Genomic DNA, 25467 nt, shown 5'->3' with positions numbered 1-25467 from the left:
AAGGAAGCCTGAAGAGGCTTTCACTAACCTGATTTGGGACAAAGCCAGCATGACAATATTTAAGGGTAATAGGTTTAACTCCCCGAAAAAGATAGGAAACTTTGAGGCCATACTGATAAATTAACTTCAGGTTTGATTAGCCTAAGACTACATGCACTGTTTTAAAGTACCACTTATTGAAAATATTTACTAATGAAAAAGAGGGGAAAGAGGTGGGAATCAACAATTTAGTTGCAACCACTGAACGACTTATTATATCCACATTTTTCTTTTATGTTCCCAGGCAACTCTTTGAATGCACATTTCGAAATGTTTGCTAATTTGATTATTTTGTGCGAGTCTACTGACAATATTCTTTCTGTAGTTATGAGACACAGTTACGTTTCTGTACTAACCCTAACTTAGGAATAGACACCAGACACAATGTTACATTGTTGACCATATGGATTTGCTCAAAAATTGGTTGCAGGCTAAAAGACAGTATAATTTTCTAGTGCACCTATTTTCTCTCAGAAAATCCAGAACTGCCTGTTTTACTAATGTGTAAAAACAGTATTTTAGATATTTTGATCAGTCTCCTAGTTTTTCATGGTGGGGTGCAAGATTTGTAGCTGTCACATATTCATAACCACTTACAGAATATGTTTAATTGTAGGTTTTCAAAACAAAGTTTTTGTGGCCAAGACAAATGTCTTCTATTCATCCATTGTTTGACTAATATAGTGTTCTGAAAAAGTTCATGAGGAATGCATATTATGCAAAAATTTATCAAACAACATAGATGCATATCAAGAGAGGAAGAAATGAACAAAGGACATAAAAACAAACAAAATAAGGTCAGTGACATTAAGTATTACAAGTTTACTTACAATATTTTGGTATCCAAAAATTAAATCCATGTAATTTTTCATAATATGCACCCTTAATGAACATTTGGAGACCCATTACATGCATGGATTTCATTCTTTCTACAAAACTAAGTAAATTTTTTCATTTTTTTCCATGAAGTTTTATATATCCTTGAACATAGACTGACAGTAAGGGATGGAAACTGAGAAAAGATACATTACACAAAAAGAAACCCAAAGGAAGTAACAGTATATATCTAATAGAGTGAGAGTTACACCAAATAAAACAGACTTTACGTTAAATGTTAGTAATGAAAATGGAAGACCATCCTACGAAGAGTCAGTTAGCCAATTAACAATTGGAAATAAAATAAAAAATGTAAATATATAATATCTCAGCAATGGAGCACTGAATTCCATGGAGAAAGCACCAGTAGATTAAGATATAGAGTCCAGCACAATAATATTTGAAGAGTTTATCTCCACATGTTCATCAGCAGACTATAATGACAAAAATTAACAAAGAAAATACTGCAGTTAAACCATATTAAGGACTGTAGTGGATGTGCAATTAATAATTAATTATTGAGACCCTTAGAATATATTAAGCTCTCATGAGAAATGTCAAAAATGATTTTGTTTTAAAGTTGAAAATAAAACATCATTAAGAAATCATTATTGAAACACAACATGAATTAAGAAGTAGTTTAAACAGTGGTAACATGTGAAATGCTTCTCTAGCAATCACAAGAGTTTGCTTAAATTAGTTTAAACTATCAAAATCTTTAGTTTTTATTTACCCTCCCCACCCCTTGCCCGCAAAATCACACACATCTGGGGTGGACATTTGGCATTGTGCTAAAGACACCATTTGGAATGCTTATCCCAGGTTCCTATCCCGGTTCTGTTCCCAGTTCCTGTTGTTTGCCAGTACATAACCTAGGTGGCTGCACGTGATAGTTCGATAATTGGTTCAATGCCAACCAACTGGGAAGCCCAGTCTGCATTCTCGGCTCACGGCTTTGGCCTGAACTACCTCAGACTGGTATAGGCACCTGGATAGTGAGAGCATAACTTGAGGTCTGTGTCATTCCTCTCGACTCTGATTTTAAATTATTTCCTTGATTTCTAAAGAGTAAATATTAAATCCACCAAATTCACTTCTTGTAGATAGAGTGATACAGAATTCTATTATAAACTCCTCAAAGACAGGTCAGTAGTGATGAGAAGTAAAATTCAATAGTGAAAACTAGTTTAACAGCAAAAACTAGCACATGGAAAACACACCAGTATTGAAGGCACACATGTATACACCAAATAAGGCAACAAAAAGCATCACTATAGAAATGTAGAAGGGGCCATTCATTCAGATCTTGACAAATTAATGAGAACAAAATTAAATTTGGACATGGGGAGACAAGCAATGTGATTAAACAATATATAACAAACTTCTGTCCACAAACAGGAGAATACAAATGGTTAAGAAGTCACAAAATCTCAGAAATGAACCTAAGAATCAGTAGTGAAGGTTTTAAAGATCAGTAATTAAAACGTTAATATCCTGTCAGATAACAACTGTCCACTGTATTACTTCTCACAGTTACATCTTAGATGCAAATTTCAACCTCTTGAATGGGTAGGTCAAGACATACATGTACACCCAAATATGGTTGAGGCAAAAACTTCCCAAAGGATTCGGGTTAGTCAACTAACAGACTCTGTTCCATGTTCCCTTCACTCTTTCCTGAACAATCTCCTTATATATTTGATGTTTGTTTCATGTTGTTCCAGATCCTTCCTCTTGGATAGCTACAGGGATTTTCCTATTCCACATAGACTTTCAGATCATGGAAGACTCAAATGAGAAACTAACCACTCAGCAATTTATTTGCTCAACAAAGTTATCTTTTTAACCTCAGCATCAGACTGGTGCCTGAGTTTAGGCAGCAATACTTTTAATACTACTTTCTTGCCAAGCTAGAAGGAAGATAATAAAACAAGGAGAAATAAGGGTTTAGAAGAGTACATTCAAGAATTATGGACTTTTGAATCTTGGTCCTCACTATCACTTAATGAATCACACCACTTTATTTTTAACTTTCTTTTCAATAGTGTTTATATAGCTGAGAGTAATGCATACCCATCTGGGACTCTGATTAGGGTGGGGCAACTCAGGTACCAAGGAAGGGGGTGGGATATATGTTTGTTATCATCAGAACAACGTTCTCCTACCCAATTAAAACAGTATTTATTAATGAACCTTCTGCACCTCTACCTGCCTTCTACGGTTATTTAAGATGTTGTTTTCTCATTTATTTCACAGGCAGGGGCACACAATAAGAAAGGCTGATTATTGCTGCCCCCAAAATGGGCACAGCTGGAGCTGGGTCACACTGGAGCCAGAAACCTTGAACTCAATCCATATCTCCCACTTGGTTGGCAGAAAGCAAACACCAAACCAAAGAGTCAGGACCCGACGCTGGCATCTTGACATCGGCTGCAACCTTTCCAAGAGGTATCCTGGCCACTGTTCCAAGTGCTTACCCCCACAATTAAAGTTTCAATGGTGATGCAGCATAGGAGGCTGCGAACTTGTCTAGGAGATAACTTATTACATTTATGCATGTATGGAGCACGTACACACAGGGCCTACCACGTATTTTCAGTGAATGCCAAATAAATGCACGATTTCCCCTGTTAGTGATTTTCAATAGGTTTAACACAAGCCAATATTTTGAAAGATTCACAACCTATTTAACAAATGGTTATCGTGCAGTCATTTTGTTTTAGGAAGTGTGATAGGCCTATGAAACTAAAATAATGGGGAACGACAAAAATATTTTTTTTTTCATTAGTTTCAGAGGGGAGACTGATATCTCACAGGAGAAGAGTGAACTGTGAACTTGAGGAGAGGAAGGTCCATGGGGAAATAACGTTGTCACTGACAGAAATGTTAGACTACGAATAGCTTAGCCTAATCTTGTCTTACTTATCTTCCATTGCCTGTCAGGTTATTATATTCCATCACAGCAGAATTCACTTTTTTTTTTTTTAAACTCAAGTTGAAAAGTTCTAGAGGCAATGCTTACAGAGAGTCATTGTTAAACAAAAGCTCTTCCAGGTTCCAGAAGTTTGTGTAAGGAAATGAAGAAGGCTGCTAATTAGTGTCTTTCATGGCCCCATGTAGCAATTAAAGGGTCACTCTATCTGGTCAGAATGGTGTGGAACTTAACACTTTAAGAAGACAACTGTGTCATGGAACAATTGAGTTCAGGGACGTTTGTGAAATAACTGAGGCTCAAGTCTTAATATGTCTGGGGGATACCTAGAACTCAGGCAGCTAAGGAGATTGCAAACCCAGAGAAACCTTAACTCTTACCCAGGCAAAACACAGTTTCTCACCAAGCGGGAAGGATGTACAAAATAAATTATACAAATGTTAGACACATGTTAAGCTTCTCTTAAATCTTCTCACACGGCGTACCCAAGGCCCATTTCGTCTAAATCCAAATGTGTGGTGAAACTGCCTGTAAACTTCTGCTTAGGTCCTGAGAGAACCAAGTGCGGTATTTCTGGCCAATTCGTTAACAGGAAGCTCCAGCTGAGGAGTTTAAGTGACTAAAGCTATTCCAGCCCCGTGTGTAATGCCTCTCTTTATGACTTACCAATTCCTAAAATAGTACTGATTTCTTAGAAACGACGAGCGAGCTTGCAGACGAGCTAACGTGGCCATAGTACCTCAGCCTCGGGTTTACAACTGGTGTTACTACCGGTCTCCATGGCAACTGGGCGACCCGAAAGCCAATCCTGGGCGGGGGGGACGACTTTTCCTTTACTCTTCTTTTCTTATTTTTCTTTCCACACTGTGCCGGTTTTAAGAGAACTCCAGAGACAAAAAAGAAGTTTTGTGATGGAAGAAAGTATCCCTAACTCGCCTCTCTCCTTTCCGGACTACAAAGAGGCGGCTATCGGAGAGGAAAGCGGTGAGGAGAGAGGAACTAATGGTTGCTTCCGACATCCGGTTTCCGCTGGCAGTCGGCTTCCGGAAGCTCTTCTCAAAATGCTGAAGTGCTCTGTGCAAGTCCCTGGTGCCGTAGCGATTGGAGTCTCTTCTCGGGACTGAGCCTCGAGGCCGGGCTCCTGGGTGTCGTTAATGTTCGGGGCCACCGGGCGCCAAGCGATCGGAGCTCCAGCCGCCGGGAACAGCTGGTGAGGGATGGGTGTGAGTGCTGGCCGGAGGCCGCTGGACAGGGCATGGGCGCCGGGAGGGAGTTGGAATGGATGCTCTGAAGGAAGAGGCCAGGCCCTGAGTCGTCAGAAGGCGAACTCGGGAGACGTTAAGTCCTGTGAGGAAATACGACCCACCCTGGCTGGGTGCTTTAGGATAACGGAGCAATCAAACATTGTGTACTGCAGGGGCAGTTTATCTCCTCCTAGGTTGTTGACTGAAGGGCAAGGACCATTTATCTCAATCCAAGCTTTATTTCCCAACCCTCTTGTAACATATATCAGATGGTACTAAGTATCTAGGAGCACCAAATTCCAGAAACGCAGAGTTGTTGAAGTTTAGTAATAGAAGAGGCGTGACTCCCTCCTCTCCGTCTTTTTGGGAGCTGGAGTAGCGCACCTGTTTCCATCATCTGGAACGGTCCTCCGTCTAAATGAGTTGTGTAAGGGTATACTCTAAGAGCGTGCAAGGGCCAGGCTTGGATTGGAATCTGTCTGTCTATGGTGTCACATCCCCAGTGATGATTTTGAAAAGGAGGTGTGCTTTCAGATGTCAATGCACTGCATCCTCAGTGTAGCCTTTGGGTTCCAGAAGATCGCGGGCAAAACCCTGTTCAGCTTGGTCGGAGTTCCCCTACATGTTTTTGTTCTACCTACAAGACATTTTTTCCCCCTTTGGATTTGCAGTGGAAACTTATATTTTTCTCCGAAGTATACACATGCCAAACAGTAAAGCAAGCAAATTCTGCCACGGAAAATTTTCTAACGTCAACTGTTGACCAACCAAGAAACGTGGTTTAAAAATACTTATCCAGTCCAGCAGTCTGTGACATCAGAGAAGTTTGTTTGTGTCAGCTACTTAAAGGGAGTGTTTTATTCAGAATATTGAAATATATCAGACCAATTTGTTATGCCTTCTATAAAGAAGGTGGGTTTAGTTCTACTACTTCTAAATCTCAAATTTCCAATGAAAAACTATAAAGAGCACTTTTAATGTGTCATTTGAAAAAAATGTAGCTAGTGTAAAATAAATCTCAAAGTTCTCAAGTACTTCCTCTTACTGTTTTTGGCACTTGTTAATGTATAAATTCCACACACACAAAAGTGTAAATGGCATTTCCGAAATCCCAGAGTTCCTTTCAGGAATGGTTTTCTTACTCTTTCAACAAGAAGTGGTGAGTAGATGGTTCTGTTACTTCTGTGGTGATACGGACTTGGAGGATAAATGGCCAATTCAAAAGTATGGCTTTTAAAATTTCTACTTTCTACTGGAATCATGATGAGTTACCTTTTTATAGACAAATTTCTGTTTTCGTTTGCAGAATCTAAAGTTTTCACCTGTTGTCATAGCGATTGTTTTGTATTATGGCTCTTTGCTATATACTGTTGTGCCTACACTTAGTGCTTTTGAATGAAATGCATAAAATAATACCTCATTTGGCAAATGAATATTTATCTGCACATCTGTCCACTCAGTTTCTTAATGGAAATTTCTTCGTAGTCATTGAATGAACACCTAGTAATGAAACCCTAGGGCTCCTAGGTTGTTACTATTGGATACTTGTTTGGTGCCAGATCTTATCATCATATCTTTCTTTTTAAAGTGAATATATTATTCTTTGCATTTTGGCTAAGCTAACACAGAGGGAAGGTAAGTTTAAGTGCTTGCCTTACCCTCATATTAGCAGCATTCTCCTGTCTCTGAAACGTATGTTAAACATCCTGCTGTACTGCCTGTGTCGACTCAAGAGTGTCACTGTGCATGGCTCCATTTCCTAACCATCCTGGGATCCTCAGCCTACATCACTTCTAGTTTGACTTTTTAAAGTTTTTTTCTGTAAGGTGTAGATTCGGTTTTCAATTTTGGAAATGTAGGCGATTTATTAAACTGTTTTTATCTAATTGTGTTATGACTTTGCTTTTCTTAGGAAATACCATCAGAGTAAACTGTGTCTGGACCTTCATTCCTATAGTTTCATTCCTATTTCATGTTTTGATTTTCCCTACATTTGGCAAACTGCACGGTATAAAATGTATAGGTGCTAAGTAGCTGATATTTGTGCTTTGTGGCCTTGAACTTAGTTTTATATTGTCAGGTCTGTTGACTCAGGTTTCTTGTTCCACCATTACTTTTGTTGTAGTTACTTGCAGCCTTATTTATGTCAAATTGGAAACCTTTCGATTATCTTTGATAATTTGCCATAAACTACACATTTACTTAACTGAAAACTTAAGTTGTCTGAATTAGTAACATGTCAGGAAAATTAAAATCTGGATTATCTTAAGTTTCTAGTCATCAAATTTCTCTTGTGATTTTTTTTTCTTTTGGTCATTCATTGATTTACTCAAAATGTTTGTAAGCATCCATTATATGTCAAGTAATATGCCCAGCACTGGAAGTTAACATGCAGTTGTTAACTCTGTGCTCATTCTGTGGATTCAAAGTATATAATCAATAAATATTTATCACTGTATATTAGCAATAAATAAAACTCATTTGCTACTTAGTAAACTTGCCTAAATCACTTGAGTATGTGTACATTGACAAAATAGATAACTTTTAGATTCTAAATGTCAGTTTAAAATTCTGATTTTATTTTACTCACTTTCTTATTCAATAAATTAAATTTTGAAAGCAAATGGAGAGAATTAGGAAAGAAGTTTTGGTTCCTCTTGAGCCACCTAATGTACTAACAAAGAAGTGAAAAAGGATGGGCGTCCTTATTTAATCACTACTTTGGGAAGTTGAAGTAGATTTTTGTTTTCTTTAAAACACTCATGATTTTGTTTTCAACAAGTCACCTGGGGAAAGAGTTTTTTAAGAATTCCTATGAAGAAAAAATAGCAGCAACCAGCAGCACCTCGCATTAAGTTCAAGTCACTGGAGCTGGGAAATGAGTTTTTCTGTTTGCTGGAAGCCTTATAACCATTTGCTGACAAAGATGGTTTCCTTTAACCTCTTTATTTCTCATTCTATGTGTAAACTATTAGAGCTGGATAAACGAGATATTTCGAATTTTTTTTTTCAACTCCGACTTTTTTCTTAGCTTCATAGTGACTTTGAGGAGGAGTCCGTGGAACTTCCTGAAATTGTGTGTAACAATCTGCTTTCGTCAACAGAATGCTGTGTCACCTAGGGAAGACGGAACACCTCCATTTTTACTATGAAATCCTCCGGATTCCCAGTGTGATTTTTTTTTTTCTTAAAAGCTAAAAGGTAGTTGAGTGACTAGTTTCTCTTATGTATGAATTGTAGGAAGAGAAAATAATGTGTAAGAAGCATTATGTACCCAAATCTCAGCATCGGAAAATTGCTTCTAGGTGGAAGACATAACCCTTCTCTGTGAAAACAGGAACAACTGTAGCAGAAGAAGATAAGTAACTTGTGTAACAGACAGAATTTGGCCTCCAGATTTATACCACTGATTCCAAAGCTTAGCTTCTCTGCAGTTTTCTTCATGTGTTTTTTTTTTCTTTAGAGAATTTTTCTTCTTTTTTTAATTTTAATTGTAAGATTTATTTATTTTTACTGGAAAGACAGATTTATAGAGAGGAGAGAAAGATCTCTGTCCTGTGTTTCACTCCCCAAGTGGCAGCGATGGCCTAGGCCGAGCCAATTTTAAAGCTCCAGCCGCCTGGAGCTTCTTCAGGGTGTCCCATGTGGGTTCAGGTTCCCAAGGCTTTGGGCCATCCTTGACTGCTTTCCCAGGCCGCAAGCAGGGAACTGGATGGGAAGTGGAACAGCCAGAATACGAACGGGTGCCCATAGGGTTCCTGGTGCATGCAGTGGGGGGAGAGGGGGTTAGGCCCTCTGCCATCATGCCACACGCCCTCTTTAGAGAATTCTGTATTGCCCGGTGTTAATGTGAAGTTAACAGTAACTATTAACATATTTCAGAAAAAAAAGATAGTTTACTTCCCACTCTATTCCATATTAGCTCCTTCAAAACAAGAATCTAATTGATGATTTAAATGAATAGGTCAATACTTTTTCTAAATGCCTCTGACATTGGAATTGTGCTTCCTTTCCTCAAATGGCACTTTGCTCTTCCCCAGAGAAATGAAAGGGAAAAAATAATATAGACCCTTTATGGATTGCTCGGTTTCCCATGATATTTATTTTGACAATTATTAAACATAGAATTTCTGAATTCCCCTGAATGGCGGAAAACTTAAAGCGTTTCCTGGGGTCATATTATGTTAAATTATTCATAAAAATCAGTCTCTTGTAATGGCATCATTTTAAGGGCCACCATTTTTACGTATGGCAACCCACTGTTGTAGTTAACACTATTATGCATTCATTGAATTTATTTGTAGTTTATTGTTTGCTGTATAAACTTAGACCAACCACATTTTGCTGTGTTAAGTAAGAACGACTATGCTATGATATGTATAGCAGTTCCTTCATTTACTGGATAGTCAGTGTTACCACAAGAAAAACAAACTTGCCTTTTTGGCCAACAATTCTTAAATAAAACTGACATCAAATTTTTATCATATATTTAATATTGCTAGCATGATCTAATGCTATCATTAATATTATTATTTTCCATGATACAGTTTTATAGGTATAGGGATTCTCCCTACTACTTCCTGATCTAATACTAACTTAAGAAAGTTAAGTGCTAATCTGTTTAAGTTACTTTTAAATATCAGATTTTAAATAGAAGGTAGGACTGTGATTTTGTTTTGAGTTATTCACTTACTCTACATTAAGAACAGTTATAATGAATTATAATGTTAGACGTTATACTAAACTGTTCTCAAGATGTTTCCTCTCTTGGTGAATTCAAAATTAAGAGAAGTTATTTATACAAGTGTCAATTCTGAAAAATTTTGAATTCGTTCTTTTGTATATTCACTGAGTTTATTATAATTGAAACTTTAAGCAAGAATATTTAATAAGGAGAGATTTGCACCTAAAAAAAAATCTGTATTTCTAAGTTTTATATCCAGCAGGAAAGTTCATAGGAAAATGTGTTGAAGTGTTTGAATCTGATGAGCTCCTTTGATGTTTCATTGTAATTGTCGAGACAAATGAACAGCTGATGCTGAGGCGCTTCTGGTTTCAGTGTTCTCCAAGAGATGCTAGTGAAGCAACCTGACATGAACTCTCCACAGTGTTAACAGGGATTTTAGTTTCAATTGACTTTCAGAAGAATTTGATTATTTGAAACTGAAGGGAAAAAAAGTGACGTGAACTTTGAACATCACCTGTATGAAACAGATTTGTTTGTTTTTCTTTAGTATTTTGAATAAAACTTTAAAAGATAATCTTTAATTGACTTCTGTTTGAATGACATAGAACAAATTGAATTCTGATAGTTAAAATACATTTAAAAATACATGTTTCTAGAGAAAAGCAATAAATGAGGCAGAAACATTTCTAAAAAGATTCTACATGAAATTTTATTTCATTTTTGGTCTTAATATTATTGGTTTAAACTCTATTGGTTATAGCAGTATTGAGCAGAAATTGTGGGATATCAGCTTGCAGCTGATTAAATCAGATGTTTTCTCTGATGCTGAGATAATAAGATTTTTCTCTTCTAAAATAAAAAAACTGAATTGTGATTTCATTTTCATACTTCAAGTTAGTAATTTAGCCATTAATATAGAAACTCCAACTTCTAGCAGATTATATCACGTAGAATCAAATGATATAATTGCCATTTCAAGAAAAGAGTATTATTAAGTTGCAGCCTCTTATACTTGGCTTCAAATGAGTTATTTTCATATTTTATTGAGAGATAATATTTCTTCCAGATTACATTTTCCCCTGAGAGCAGTAAAAGAAAATAAAGAAAAACATTGTTGCGTTAAGGGAAAATGCAAAGGTGATTATTAACATAAACTTAGTGTATAAAACAATTTTATTGGCATATCAATGTAGTCAAATTTCAGCCTACCTTTGATTCGATGCCTAGTTCTGAAACCAGTTATAAATACAACTTTACAATGGGCAGAAGAACTCTCAGTGCTTTTCCAGAGATTATTTAATATATATATATGTATATCTAATATTCAAATAAATATTCTGAATAAGAAAAATAGATCTAGAAAGTACAAAATGACATTAACTGAAAGGCAATGCCATATTAGTTAACACTTTTTTTTCTCATGGCTACAAGTTTAATTCTTACAGCTCAGTTCAGTCGTTGTTGATTCAGATCTCTGACTTCATTTAGATCTCTGACCCCTATTTAAAATAATACGTAATATGAGTACGTTTTAAACTTTATCTCAATTTTTAAAGTAGTACTATATGTTAAATGTGACATAAGTGTAAATACAGATTGATTCCTGGGATTGTATTGCTGCTCTTGGTTGTAGCTGGGTAAGTCGTGGGGCTCTGGAACCAGACTGCCATTCAATCCCTTCACCACTTGGATGTGTCACTGTGATTCACATGACTGTGCATTTGCTCTCTGCATTTCATATCTTAGGTTGCATGAGAGTGCAGTGAATTAACATATGAAACATTTAGAAGAGGGCCTAGACAATATGAAGTGATTAAGTATTAGAAATTGCATACGTGCGTCATAGGTGGTACACCCGACTGATTTACATTATGTTTTTTTGGAGTTATTAAAATGAAAAGAAAGAAAAATGAAAGTTGTTAAATGAACTTGCAAAAGTTTGGAATTCAACACTGGACACACTGTGTAATTAGAGAACGTAAGTGGATCAAGCATTGGCAAACAATGGCCGGCAGACTGACTGATGGATCGATTTTGTGTGTGTGTGCCGATTTTTTTATTCTTTTTACCTTTACTTTTTTTATCTTTTAAATTTATGTATGTAAGTATTTTTACTTACTTGAGAGACACACGATTTCCATCTGGACTCTTTCCAAATTTTGGTCATTTCCCAAATGCTCATAACAGCCCTGGGCCAAGGAACTGAAAGCTCAATCTTAGTTTCCCATAAAGGTGGCAGAAACCCTGTCACCAGAGCCATCTCTCCCAGGGCCACATGGACAGGGAGCTGGAATCGGGAGGTAGAGCCAGCGATAGAGACCATGGAGCTGGATTGAGGCTACAGTTGTCATCCCCGGCTTCTCTGTCACTTAAACTAAGTTCATCATCTGATAATATGTTTTAAAAGCTTTATTAGAATATTGACGTGTTCTTTCATTCACGGCTTGCTGGTGGCTCTGTTAAGCATTACAGTATGTTGGGTAGTTGTGAGAGACCTAATGGGTTCAAAGGCTAAAACATTTATTCCTTGGTCCTCTGGAAAGTAGGCCTGTCTTTGCTATAGACTCTTGAAATTAAATGGGCCTCTAAAGAACTGTTGGAAATATTTTGATCCCTAAGTTGCTGTGGGGCTCAATTTAAGGAATGATTGCTTCTGGTCTCCGTAAGAAAAATACATATGTGAATTACCTGTAATATTTCAAAAAATATGTCATACCTGGGCTGTATATCACATCAACTAGTTTTAGGTTTGAAAGAATGAATGCATGTATTAATATATGTGTATATATATGTAAAAATCAAAATATAAAAGTTCCCAGAGAATTCCAGTGCTCATCCTACTGACCACTGATAATGTTATCACTACAGTGTACTTTGTAGCCCTCAGAAAAATTAAAAGAACTAAGAGTATTTCAGAATGGATTAATGATGAGCTCATTTAGATTAAATTAGATTAAAGAGGCCCCGGTTTAAATGTAAAAAGTTTGTTTCACTGGGTTGTGAGAATAATGTGGCTGAAATATATGCCTAGTGTTTGGTTTAACTTGCTATTCACTTACATGATGAATCTTGAAAGTACCTTGCTGGCAGTGAGGGGGAGAGGATATGGTGAACAGAGCATTTCATGCTTCATTTTTCATCTACAGATTAATCTGAGGAATGGGATTGAGAAAGTTCCTTGTTTGCTCTAGGAAAATTGGCTGCAATGGGGGGGGGGGGCGAGTGGCAGTGTTTCAAGCAGAAAAACTGTCATGTAATTATAGAGTAGAAGTGTAAAAATGCCAGGATCCTCCATTGTTGTTAACTCTAAAGTAATTCCTGTGTCCAATACAAGAACTTTAACAAGAAGCTTAAAAATAAATCCAAATATCCGAAATCCTACCAGATTGGATGGGAGAATTAAGAAGCTTCTAAACATTTTACAGTGACTGTTAGTTTTAATGAAATGTAGACGGAATTGTCTGCTGTGAAGAACTAAGTCAGTGTGGCTCAGTGACTTTTTTTTTTCTTCCTGAAAAATGTAGGCATTTCAGCAGAACCATGGAAGAACTGGTTCATGATCTTGTCTCAGCATTGGAAGAGAGCTCTGAGCAAGCACGAGGTGGATTTGCTGAAACGGGAGATCATTCTCGAAGTATATCTTGCCCTCTGAAACGGCAGGCAAGGAAAAGGAGAGGGAGAAAGCGGAGATCTTACAATGTTCATCACTCATGGGAGACTGGTCACTGTTTAAGCGAGGGCTCTGATTCTAGTTTAGAAGAACCAAGCAAGGACTATAGAGAGACGCACAATAATAATAAAAAAGATCATAGTGACTCCGATGACCAAATGTTAGTGGCAAAGCGCAGACCATCATCAAATCTAAATAATAATGTTCGGGGAAAAAGACCTCTATGGCATGAGTCTGATTTTGCTGTGGACAACCTGGGGAACAGAAGCCTGCGCAGGAGGAGAAAGGTGAAACGCATGGCAGTAGATCTGCCGCAGGACGTCTCGAACAAGCGGACAATGACCCAGCCCCCCGAAGGTTGCCGGGATCAGGACATGGACAACGACAGAGCTTACCAGTACCAAGAATTCACCAAGAGCAAAGTCAAGAAAAGGAAGTTGAAAATTATTAGACAAGGACCAAAAATCCAAGATGAAGGAGTGGTTTTAGAGAGTGAGGAAAGCAGCCAGACCAATAAGGACAAAATGGAGTATGAAGAGCAAAAAGTCTCAGATGAGCTCATGAGTGAAAGGTGACTTTCATATTCTCTAAGTATAAAGATACTTGTTTCTGGTGTTTGTGGTTGAATGTATTTTATATTTTAATTAAATCTATTTTAAAATAATTATAACTTGAAATAATGGTAGCAATATTACTGCATAGTAGCTACACTTATTTATGATGCTGAGCACAAACAAAATTGCTTATTTGATTTACAGAGTATTTTGATTGTGTTATAATGACTTTATTTTCAGCTACGAAGAAAAAAGGAAATGGATTTTCATTAGCAAAAATTTGTAGCTCTTAGAAATAAAAGCGTAACTATTTATTTGTTTAATTATGAAGCCTAGTTTTTGTACGTTTTAGAGTGCCTCAATTGATAAATACTCTAATGCCCGAGAATCAAAAGCTTCTATCAAATCAATATAAGTGGATTGATGTTTATAAAAATCTTGAGCTTGCTAGGAATTCTGATCACCTATGAACTGTATGGACAAGTTTATGGTCCAGAAACACCTGATTTTGTCATTAGTGGAATGGAATAGACAGCAGTCTATTGTCAGTCTAACCCATTCTAGGAGGCAGGTAGAAACACAAAGATGATTTGAAGAAGTCTTGATTGCATCAGAAAGGTAAGTGTTCATGCTTTTAGAACTGGTGCTTACTTGTGGGAAGTGAGTTGATACAATGTGTGTGTGTGTGTGTCTGTGTGCTTGTGTGTGTGTACGTAAATACCAAGCTGTGAGCCAAGAAGAATACTTAAGTATGATATGGGAAACTTTATTTAAATTTTTAAGTTGCACAGTTACATTCATTTCAATCATGAAGATTTGGGTTTTGGATTTTTGTTGTTGTAACTTATTGTAACATGATTAGAGCAAATACCCATGGTTTTCTGTCTGTAATTTTCCTGAAATGAAGTTCATCTTAAATAAAAATAAGTTTCAAGAAGGCTCTGAAAAGTTTATGCTTTTCTGCTTTTTTCCCTTCCCGGTTGTCATTTTTAGATGTGCTAAGAATTGTTTGTATGTTAGAGTTGGAGCATCTTGACTAACAACCACATAAACAGACATAAAAATAATTACCTTGTTCAGTTCTGGGAGGGAGAATATGTGCAGATATTCAGTTAGATTACCTTCTTGCTGGATTGATTATGCAATCCCTGTTTTTTGTTTTCTCTTTTTTAAAAATATATTCATTGATCTGCTTCTGAGGATATCTGGTTTTGAAGAGAAATGAGATGAAACTCCCATGATTCATTTCTTTTCATTGTAAAAAAAATATTTTAGTATCTACAATGATAATCAGTTACCTAGCAGTTGACAGCTCAGGTGTAGATTTTCAAAGAGGATGTTTTCATTGTTAAATAAATTCTAAAATATTTTTCTCTGGTTTTTAAATGTATCTAAATAAATATTCTGTTGTCACTAAAGTAGGTGTAAATTTCATGTATGGGAAGAATGGGTAAATATTTAAGGTTTTTCCTTAACATGTTTTTTTTTCCAAATACTTGCAAAGTCTTCCTATTTTAAAAATGTTTTCTTTATTTCATTGAAATAGATTTGTAAATAAGAACAACTTCACAGCTTTGTGTGTGTGTGTGAGAGAGAGGGAGAGAGAGAGAGAGACAGAGAGAGAGAGAGAGAGAGAGAGAGAGAGAGAGAGAAAGAAAGAAAGAAAGAAAGAAAGAAAGAAAGAAAGAAAGAAAGAAAGAAAGAAAGAAAGAAAGAAAGAAAGAAAGAAAGAAAGAAAGAGAGATTTAGATTGTGTCACTGGCAGTTCCTGGACTAAGTTTGTACTTGCCAACCTTTTAGTCTAGAATAGTCAAGATAAGCAGATGATGAAAATGAAGTCTCTGGAGTGCAAGGTGTTTTTGAAAACTTCCTAAAGCAGTTGTGATTTAAAGCAAGACCTAAGACTTAGAGATTGATGAGTGAAGAGGACAGAGGGAAATGATATTTCTACATATTGGAAACAGCCCGTGTAAGTACATTGGTTATGAAACAAATGTGTTTTGTGGCTGTATTTGATTATCATTTGAATACATGAGCATTAAGACTAGAGCAGTAACCATTTCTTGAAGGCTTATAGATACTTGTGTTCAGTAATTTGGATTTCATCCCATAAGCAAATTGAAATCAATGAAGTTCTAGCAGTGAAACAAACTATGTAGACTTGCATTTTATCAAGAGAACATGATATTGATAGCAATATCTTGTTTACCTTCCATTGATCTCCAGTCCATAATAAGTGGAATGGAAATTATGTCTGTGTCAGTAAAGTAAGTGACATATTGGGGTACATTTAGAATTTGGAATTAATGGCAGATTACCTGATTTTATTTTGGGGGGATGCATGAGACCGAGGATCCCTAAATGATATCCAGGTTTTAATCAAAATATATAGGAAATTAACAGATTGAGGCAAGGTTTTGATATTAGTGTACGAACATTAATACAGCAGGAATTAGTGGAACATATTCTTATCTGAAAACTGCTATGCAAGTGTGGCTGGAAAAGGTGAAAAGAGTTTATCCATGGAGGCAAGCCTTAGTGACCATGAGTGAAAAGCTTTGCTTCTGAAGTTCTTACTCTGATTTAAGTAAACACATTAACAAGTACATGATGAACATAGAACAACTGGCTAAATATCAGTAAGGTCAAATGCAAATAGGAAATATGTGTGGGTATACATACAAGTCAGTAAAATATGCCTGCAAGAAGGACAAGGACCAGGGTGAATTCTGATATCCTTATAAAGGGTATTGCAGAAAGTTCGTGGAAATGAAATTAAAAGAAGTCTGTTTTGGCGAATAAAAAGTTTTGAAATCCACATGTAGTCTTTTTCATAATTACATCTTTCATGACGTTTTAGAAAACTCCTCATATCTAAGATTGGACAAGTGATGAGGAGAGGGAGAGGATAGGTGTGGCTGTTGGAGAAAGCATAGCCACAGGCCAGAGATGGGAAGACGTTAAATGGAAACCTTTATGTAGAAGGTCTTGGAATCCGTTAAATAAGGAAAACTTTTTAAGCATTTAAATAGAACATTGCCCATTTCTTATACTGTGTGTGTGTGTGTGTGTGTGTGTGTGTGTGTGTGTATCATCAGGATTCTTCTTTTGACTAGTTTTCATTTGTAGAAAAGTTGCAGTTTACAAAGCATGCTTATATGTTTATATACCCTAAACTCTGCTTCCCTGTGACAGAAAGCTTTGTGCATTTGTCTGGTACATCACAAGTAATGAACCAAGAGGGAAACATTTTTTTTTTAAGTGAGGTCTACAGTTTATTAGAATTTTCTTTCTTTTGGTTTCATGCCATTTCTGCATTCCAAGGTATTACATGACTGTTAGCTTACCAATTATATTTTGAAGAAATGTATCTGCCTTTAAGTAAAGGTAAAGACAGGGATAAATCTGATTTCAGTTTAGAAGATGGTGCTACAGAAAAAATAGTGTTTTCAGATATGCCACAGAGAAGTGAGGACTCGAATCGGGCTCTCCTACTTTATACAGGACGCGTGTGTCCCAACTGCTGCAGCAGTGTCCTCCCGTTGTATCCCTTTAAAAAATCAAAAGACTAAAATACTTTATACTCGTACAATATATGTGGAGCTAGGTCTAGCCTATAATTTTATATCTAAATTTATATATTTCAATACATTTCTTATGTAAGCATGTTAATGAGAAACATTTTAATTTAAAATAAATCACTTGGGGAGATTTCCTAATTGGTTAAAATTGAGAATTGCATTAACATAGTGCATAAGGATTTTAAAGAACATCACCTAATTTTGTTTAGAGGCCCAACCTCTTTTATATAATCACATTCTTGGTATGTTAACTGAAGTATCCCATCGTGTAACATAAGTTAATTCAGACTAATGTGTTAGCCTGATATCTGTATTTGCTTTTCAGGTTTGTGTTAAATTCAATCCTATCATTCTCAATAAAAGTGATGAGAATGTGTGTTGCTTTGCACACACCTTCCTTCATATTTATCATTTTATTCAGTTGGCCTCAAGTTTGAATTAATGAACTGTCAGTGCCGTAAAGTTTTTTCTTCCTTTTGAAATAATAGAGTGGTGAATTCTTAACTAATGTCTTTTCCAGAATATTTGCAAATGTGAATTTGAAAAGTGATTTCATCCCGGGCCCTTGTATTTCATGTGCTGAAGCAAGGACTAGCCTGCTTTTGATTGAGACTTTTCCCGTTTTATTGAGCAGTGGTGTTTCAGGCCCAAGCTGAATTGCATGGCGTAAGAAAGGAGCAGTGAGCGTTTGATGAAAGCAGATAATAAAATGCATCAATTGTGTCAGCACCTTGTCGCAGTCACATCTGGCTTACTGTCAGGGTCCCATTAGATTCCTGTGGTTTTATGTGCCAAAAAATAATACATTCTGTAGTTAATGGAACCAGGGTATTTGCAATTTGAATAAAAAAAAATCTTATTTTCTTTCAGACCTTTGTCAGGCTTAAGTTCCATCTCTGCACTGCCATGTCTCTTTAAAATTTTACGATTGGGAGATCAATTGTTCTTTTGATCTGTTTCTTTCCTTCTTCCAGTGACTCCAGCAGTCTCAGCAGCACTGATGCTGGCTTATTTACCAACGATGAGGGAAGACAAGGTACTGAAATGCTGTTTTTCTCTCTATGGAAAATAATCCTCATTTCTAAGTTTGCTTAAAATTGATTATCTTACAAATCAATGACCCTAATCTGATCTCTTTTGCTTATGCACATTGTTTACTAGAGTGGAGTTCAGTATTACCCTTAATTTTTGTACCTGCTGTTTAAGATGTCCTATCTTGCATAACTAAAGCAATTGATTATTTCCAAAACTAGTATATGGATTATCTTCCTTAAGAAAGCTTTACATAGCTGTACGTGTCTTAGTCCTTTGAATTTTCTCTCCATTGCAACTCCCAAGATACAAGTTCCCATCCTACGCCTGATTCCAAACGCATTTCAAACTTTTCATAGAGATGGAATTACAAGTCAGTTAGCATTTTTATTTTTGCCATGACATTTATTCATCGTATCCAGTTTTTAACTAGATGGTTTTCATAAATTCCATATTGTGTACTGTTAAATAGCAATGTCTTATATCTTAGATGTTTTCTTTTTTTGAAGCTTCCTGAAACTTTCCTTGCTTAAATTGGAAATACATAGAAGGTTTGGAAAATATGAAAACTTTAATAAAGAGACAGGATTAGTTCTTAATTGGATTACTGTCATTTAAATATGTACGTTTATGCTTATTTTACTTTCATTCTCTACACAGGTCTTGTAATTAAGCTAATACATAGAAATACTTATTTAAAATGTTACCTTCCTTTCTTAAGAATTTCTTGCAGGAAGAGAGTAAGTTCCAATAGAGTATACTATACATGTATTTTACATATCTATATACACACATGTGTGTATAGTTTTAAATTATTAATTACTTCATGAAGCTATAAAGAAGAACACAGCAGCTTCCTATACTTCTTACTGAGACTTTTCCCCCTTTTGAACAGCTGTTTGATTTCCTTTGAAGAGTAGTAATGGGGCCTGTGCTCCAGTGCCGTGGGGAAGACTTCTGTGCTGCGAACATGTCATGTGGCTGCTCATTCAAGTCTTGGCTGCTTCACTTCTGCTCCAGCTCCCTGTTAGTGGACCTAGGAAACCAATGGATGATGGCCTGGGTCATCGTCCTAGCCACCCATCTGAGCGACCCCTTTGGAGTTGCAAAATCTTGGCTTTTGGCCTAGTTCAGCCCTGACCATTGCAGTCTTTTGGAGAGTAAACCAGCAGATGGAAGATATATCACTCCCCCTCTCTCTGAAACTCTTCCCTTCAAATAAATATATATCTTAAAAACAAAACCAAAAAAAAAAAAAGGAAGAAGTCTTGTATCACATCAGTAGTAGTTCCTTTTTCTATGTTATGTCTCTGGGAATTGAGATCTAAGATATTCAGTTTCAAGTCACTTTCTGTATTTTCTTGTGTTCACATCTGACTTGTGATATTTTAAATTTAGCTGTGTAAGTACTGATATTAACTGCTGTGAATTCTGCTTTTTTTAAAAAAAAGTGTTTCTGTTGAAACACTACTCATTCTGGTTTTCCAAATGCTTTTGTTATTTCCTTTTCTTTTAAAATATAGCTGATTCTCATAAAACCATTTTCAGTGGAATCTCTAGGTTGTTTTGGCATTGCCCTTCAGTGTTTAACTGTGGTGACTCTGTTAGAGCTCAAATTCTTGTAGTGGCTTCTATTTACCAGTTCAATTCCTGGCTGCTCGCTTCTCCTCTGGCTCCTTGCTCCTTTCCGGGGAAGCAGAGAATGTTCCAAGTGCTTGGGCCCCCTGTTGCCTACACTGGAGGCCTGGATGGAAATGGCAGGCTCCAGGCTTTTGCCTGGCCCAGCTTTGGCTTTTTGAGCCATCTGTGAACCTTCAGTTGTAAGATCTAAGTTTTTGTCTCCCACCTTCTCTATAATCCTGCTGCTCAAATAAATAAAATCAATTTGTTAAAAAAAATCAGAGCAGGAAGATTTTAATGAATCTTAGACTGTATTCAAAATGCTACTTGTCTCTTATTTTGAAAAGCCATCTGCCTTGTTTGACATTTTTTTTTAATTTGTTTCTCATGGCCTCTTTCAAACTGCATGTTACATTAATCACTCATTTTCTCATGATTACACTTGTGGTTGTTCCAGAAAGTCAAAATTAGTAAGTAGTGCTGAGTTTTAAAAAGGCGGTCTTATACTAGTTTGTTGTATTTTCTTTATAAACTCTTTATTGTCATTTTTCATTAAAAAAAATCAACATTTTCAAAGCTTTTTCTTAATGAACTTAATTAGGTTATTTTCATTTAGTCACATCTGTTCATGACTGTTTCCCCTTTATGTGCCATACAAATCATGAAATTAAGCTAATTGTATACCATTATCAGCTGCAAAGAATGGGTTCTCTGGCTTTACACCTTTTAATTCCCAGTAGGAGATGAAGGCACATTTTCTTTAACGTGGTATGGGTTGTACCTTAAATGTTTTTTTTCTATATATTTTTAAACAAAGTATTAACTTAGTTTTTAAAATTATTTTTCACATTTTTAAATGATTCTAAAATATAATGTTTTGTGTTTTTGTTAATGGCAATGCTTATAGTGTTAAAGAACATTTGTTTATTACACCAATGGTATTGAGTTTAAAAGCTTTATAGGTTTTATATATATATATGATATAATATATGTGATATATATTATATATATTCTTGTTTGACAGAATATAGAATCCCCAATTAAATTAGCAATATAGATAAATATTTTAGTATAAGTGTGTTCCATGAAGTATTGGACATATTTATATTAAAAATATAGTGCAAGACAATATACTTACATTAGAAGTTAATCTTTGAAATCTAGATTTCACTGCCATTTAATATTTTTATTTTTATGTTTTTCATTAAAATTCATTCTTTTTTTATTTGAAAGGGAGAGTTACAGAGAGAGAAAGAAAGAGGTCTTTCATCTCCTGATTCAATTCCCAAATGGCTGCAGCAGCTAGAGCTGAGCCAATCTGAAGCCAGGAGCTTCTTCACAGCTTCCCACCTGGGTACAAGGGCCCAAGGCTTTGGGCCATCCCGCACTGCTTTCCCAGGTCGTAAGCAGGGAGCTGGATCAGAAGCAGAGCGGACATGAAGTGGCGCCCATATGGGATGCCGGCACTGCAGGCTTAGGGCTAGCCTGTTGAGCCCCCCTGCCAGCCCATCTGTTACATTTTGATTATCTTGCAGCCCTAATTGCGTCTTTGGGTGATAAGCCTGAGTCTTTACTCAGGAATTCCTTGTGTTTGTGCAGGAGATGATGAGCAGAGCGACTGGTTCTGTGAGAAGGAATCCGGTGGAGCGTGCGGCGTCACTGGAGTTGTGCCCTGGTGGGAAAAGGAGGATCCTTCGGAACTAGACAAAGATTTACCGGATCCTGTCCTTGAAAGTATTTTAACTGGCTCTTTCCCCCTTATGTCGCATTCAGGCAGAAGAGGTGAGTAGTCCTGTCCAATAGATACCACAGGGTTAGGATCAACCTGGGAATGTTTGTTCAAAGAGGAGAGGCTTAAGGGCAAATTAAGCACAAGATGGATTGTAAAACACAAAGAAAAATGTTGGTGCTAATTCAGCTATATTCATCATGCTTCCAAGTGACAAGGAAAAAAAGTGGCTTCCTTATTTCCTTTTCTGCTAAGCTCATTTGTAGGAAATTTCAAATGATAGGAGGGTTGAGTAAAAAGAAAAAGCTACCTGGATGTGACTCAAGGGTTTAAATAGTAGATACGTGCTGGCTGCATTGGAACCTTACTAAGCTTTGCTTCATTTCTTTTATGTGTGGATTTTGCATTTTTCTCAGTAATGTCCATGCTACTTATACCTAGCCCCAACTTCTAATTTTCTATTGATAGAATGATGTCTGTTTTCCAGTGATCTTAGAATCTTCTAAAATGAGTGCTTTTATTTCCTAGGTTTCCAGGCTAGACTCAGTCGCCTTCATGGAATGCCTTCAAAGAATGTTAAAAAACCTGGAGGAACTCCATCTTCAATGGTAGGCATGCTTTCTGTTGAATTCTCATGTTTGGAAATGTTTCCATTTCTATGGAATAAAAGCCACATCCTCATCCTTTATTCGTTTTCTAATGTTATACTTAAAAATAATCCATTTTTTTGTAGGCTGCAAACTGGACCAGTGAGATTCCCCTATAAATCAAATCTTCTAATGCTATTAATTAGTTACATTTGAACACCTGGGGAGTGACAATCGAGGGAACCTGGCTCCTGTCCTCTTCCCTGGAGGAATATCATTGAAGTGAGAGCCTCTTTGATGAAAAGATGGGGCTGTTTTTGCTGGAGGACTGGTATTCTTCCTTCTTAGTCAGACGTGAACCTGAGTTGGGAGGCTTTCTAGGGATCTAGGTTGGCCCAGGGTGGATAGAAACTACTGTAAATTTTATCTGTTTTTAACTTTTTATGGTTGAATACATTTATGTATTACTTGCTTTGCCAAAATGCTAACAAAAGCTAGATAATTGAAAACTGCCAAACCTAACCTACATATTCTTTGATGTTTATTTTGTGACTGGTTAAGCATGATTTTTTGCGTACCTAAATGTTGTAAATTTCAAAGCAAAATAGTTGATGCGTTTGCATTTATAGTTCATTTTCTAGAATATTCTTAAATAAGCAGCATTATTTAAAATATTTGCATTTTACTCAGGGTACAGTAAGGGCTAAGATAAGTAAAGAATAAGGACAGTAGTCTTTGCTAGAGTTTGTATTTTGTTCAGTTTCCTTTCTATGTGGATAATCTGCTCTGTATTGCAAACCCATTGTACTTTGTAGTATAGTTTTAATTGTAATGCAGAAATCATTCTAGTTCTAAATTAGCTACAGTGATAACTAGTCTGCACTAAGAATTGTTTACCTTTTAAATTATCTGCTTTTTCTGATACATAAAACATATCAAAATTATTTTACTGTAGAGCTTAGTGAAATCATGTGAAAACTGGTATTATTGAAAATTCCTTGTGACTTTGATTTATATTCATGTTTAAAAATGAGAGCTGGTTTTACAGCCATCAAATGGCAGACCATATGTGTCACTGTGAGTGTCAGTCAGAAATACTTGCATGAGCTCATTTTCACCAGGTGGGGGGAAAATGTAATATTTCTGTTGATGATACAATTCAGTAACTATATTTAAAGTTCAGGCCACTTGAATTCTTAAAAATGATTATATTGAAATCACTAATATTTTTATTAAGTGCCAGTAATCAAGAACAACAATGTGATTTAATATGTGTATTTTTATATTGTATGGATCAATTAATTGTTATCCTAGCATTTAATGGCTGGTTTAAATGTGGTTGGAAAAGAAGTCTGAAAGTTGACATTACCTTTGCCTGAAGTCATAACAATCAGAAAGATTTTAACAAATATATTAAGTGGAAATGTTTGACATATCTAAAGATTGCTTTTCTGAACTGGAGAGATTAAAAATGATGAAATACAATGTTGAGTCTCTTTACCTTTGCATATTTAAAGTGATATTAAAAGTATAAAAATGTGACATTTCATAATTGTAAGTAAGTTTTTTTGTCCTTTGTTTTTAGAGTGAAATTCATTGATTTTCTTTGGAATTATATAAATGCCTTTTGTTCTATTTTGTATATTGGTTGTCTCTTAGATCTTAATAAGTCATTTTAAAACCTTGGACTATGAACTTTGCTTTACCATTCATGAATCTTGATGAATGCTCTCAAGTTCTTGGTTCAGTTTTACCTATTTTTATTTTTGGTTCACTGCTTGCTTGAGCATAACTGGGATTTGTAGCCCATTTTCTAAGCTTATTGCAGTCTCACTGTGGTATTTTATAGAAGCTATTACAACTGATAGGCTAGCTTCATAGTATTGATGATACATGGCTTAACCATACTAAAAGCTGCCTTTCCTCTCTAAATTGTAAAAAGGTGATTAAGTTTCACTTGATGGAGATATACTATATATGTGTGTTTATCGTGAAGCAAGTGCACTAGGCCGGAAACTGTTTTGCTGGTCTGCGTTTTTGTATTTAGCATTTTATTGAGGACAATAGACTCCTTCAGGTTTTCATTCTCTCAACCCTGACTTGTCCTTGCTTGAATTTTGAAGTACTGTAAGTTTTTTTATTTGTTTGCTTGTTTGTTTGTTTTTCCCAATAAAATCTTTGACTTGGGCAAGAAAGGTAAGAGTTTGAATTTGCGATAATATTGCTATGCTGTTTCTGTTACTGTTGCTTATATGATTCAATTATGTATAGCTGCCAAGTATAAAAAAGTTTAATTTCACACAGCAGTCATCTTCAAAGAATACCTATCTGATCTGTGCTGATGAATGGCATTTAATTACCTTCTATTTTCATATTAGAATGCTGATTGCTTTTAACAACTGGTCAAATTCATGTAGCTGCAACCCATTAAACAGAATGCAGCAAAGAGTTTCTGAAGCATATGAATGTTGACAGCCAAGGTATAACGCTGTGCTGTCTTTGAAAGAAATGACAGAAGAAAAAATCTTTTACTAAATTATCCATGTAAACATTTTAAGAGAAGTTTCCAGTTGGATTACAGGAGATTTTAGCTCACCGTGGTTTTTTTATGAAACCTCTGCAAATACCGAAATAAGTTTCCTTTGAGTCCCTGGGGACATTATTTTCTATCAACTAGTAAGTATAGAACCTTGTTTTGTGTATGTTTGTGTCTAAAGACATTTAGCATGTTTTTGATTTGTTGACGTTGAACACTTGCCCAACAGTTCTCTAAATCATGCCTAAACAAAGCTTATCAAGCGTATTATTTCTCTCCCAGGTATATCCCCACCTTCTTGTTTCTTAGGAACACTAGACAGCATTTTGCCATGTAATATTTGAGGGACCCTTTGACAAAAAGGTAAAAAATGCATAGAA

At 36.0% G+C, this 25467-nt stretch overlaps 2 protein-coding genes across 6 annotated transcripts in view; one reads left to right on the top strand and one right to left on the bottom strand.

Annotated features, from left to right (window-relative positions):
* SPATA17 (spermatogenesis associated 17) overlaps window positions 1-4652 on the bottom strand; it is a 149363-nt gene extending 144711 nt beyond the window's left edge. Inside the window, exon 1 of one of the 2 annotated variants that reach the window (XM_058669739.1) lies at window positions 4514-4652. In XM_058669739.1, coding sequence (XP_058525722.1) covers window positions 4514-4581 — 68 coding nt within the window. In that variant the 5' untranslated portion in view covers window positions 4582-4652. The remainder of the gene's footprint in view (window positions 1-4513) is intronic. The other variant, XM_058669740.1, reaches the window with a different exon arrangement.
* A 151-nt stretch (window positions 4653-4803) lies between these two features.
* Window positions 4804-25467, top strand: part of GPATCH2 (G-patch domain containing 2) — a 174457-nt gene continuing 153793 nt past the window's right edge. For 3 of the 4 annotated variants that reach the window (XR_009246174.1, XR_009246175.1, XM_058669190.1), the window contains exons 1-5: window positions 4804-5057; window positions 13303-14019; window positions 18558-18619; window positions 21835-22017; window positions 22493-22572. Coding sequence is in view for 2 of the 4 variants with exons in the window: in XM_058669190.1 (XP_058525173.1) it covers window positions 5002-5057; window positions 13303-14019; window positions 18558-18619; window positions 21835-22017; window positions 22493-22572 (1098 nt within the window). In the remaining 2 variants the exon portion in view is untranslated. Of the gene's footprint in view, window positions 5058-13302; window positions 14020-18557; window positions 18620-21834; window positions 22018-22492; window positions 22573-22697; window positions 24695-25467 lie in introns of those variants that run through there. The other variant, XM_012931124.3, reaches the window with a different exon arrangement.

The sequence above is a fragment of the Ochotona princeps genome, chromosome 10 (assembly GCF_030435755.1).
Source record: "Ochotona princeps isolate mOchPri1 chromosome 10, mOchPri1.hap1, whole genome shotgun sequence".
NCBI lineage: Eukaryota > Metazoa > Chordata > Mammalia > Lagomorpha > Ochotonidae > Ochotona > Ochotona princeps.
This window is presented reverse-complemented; position numbering and strand designations above follow the sequence as displayed.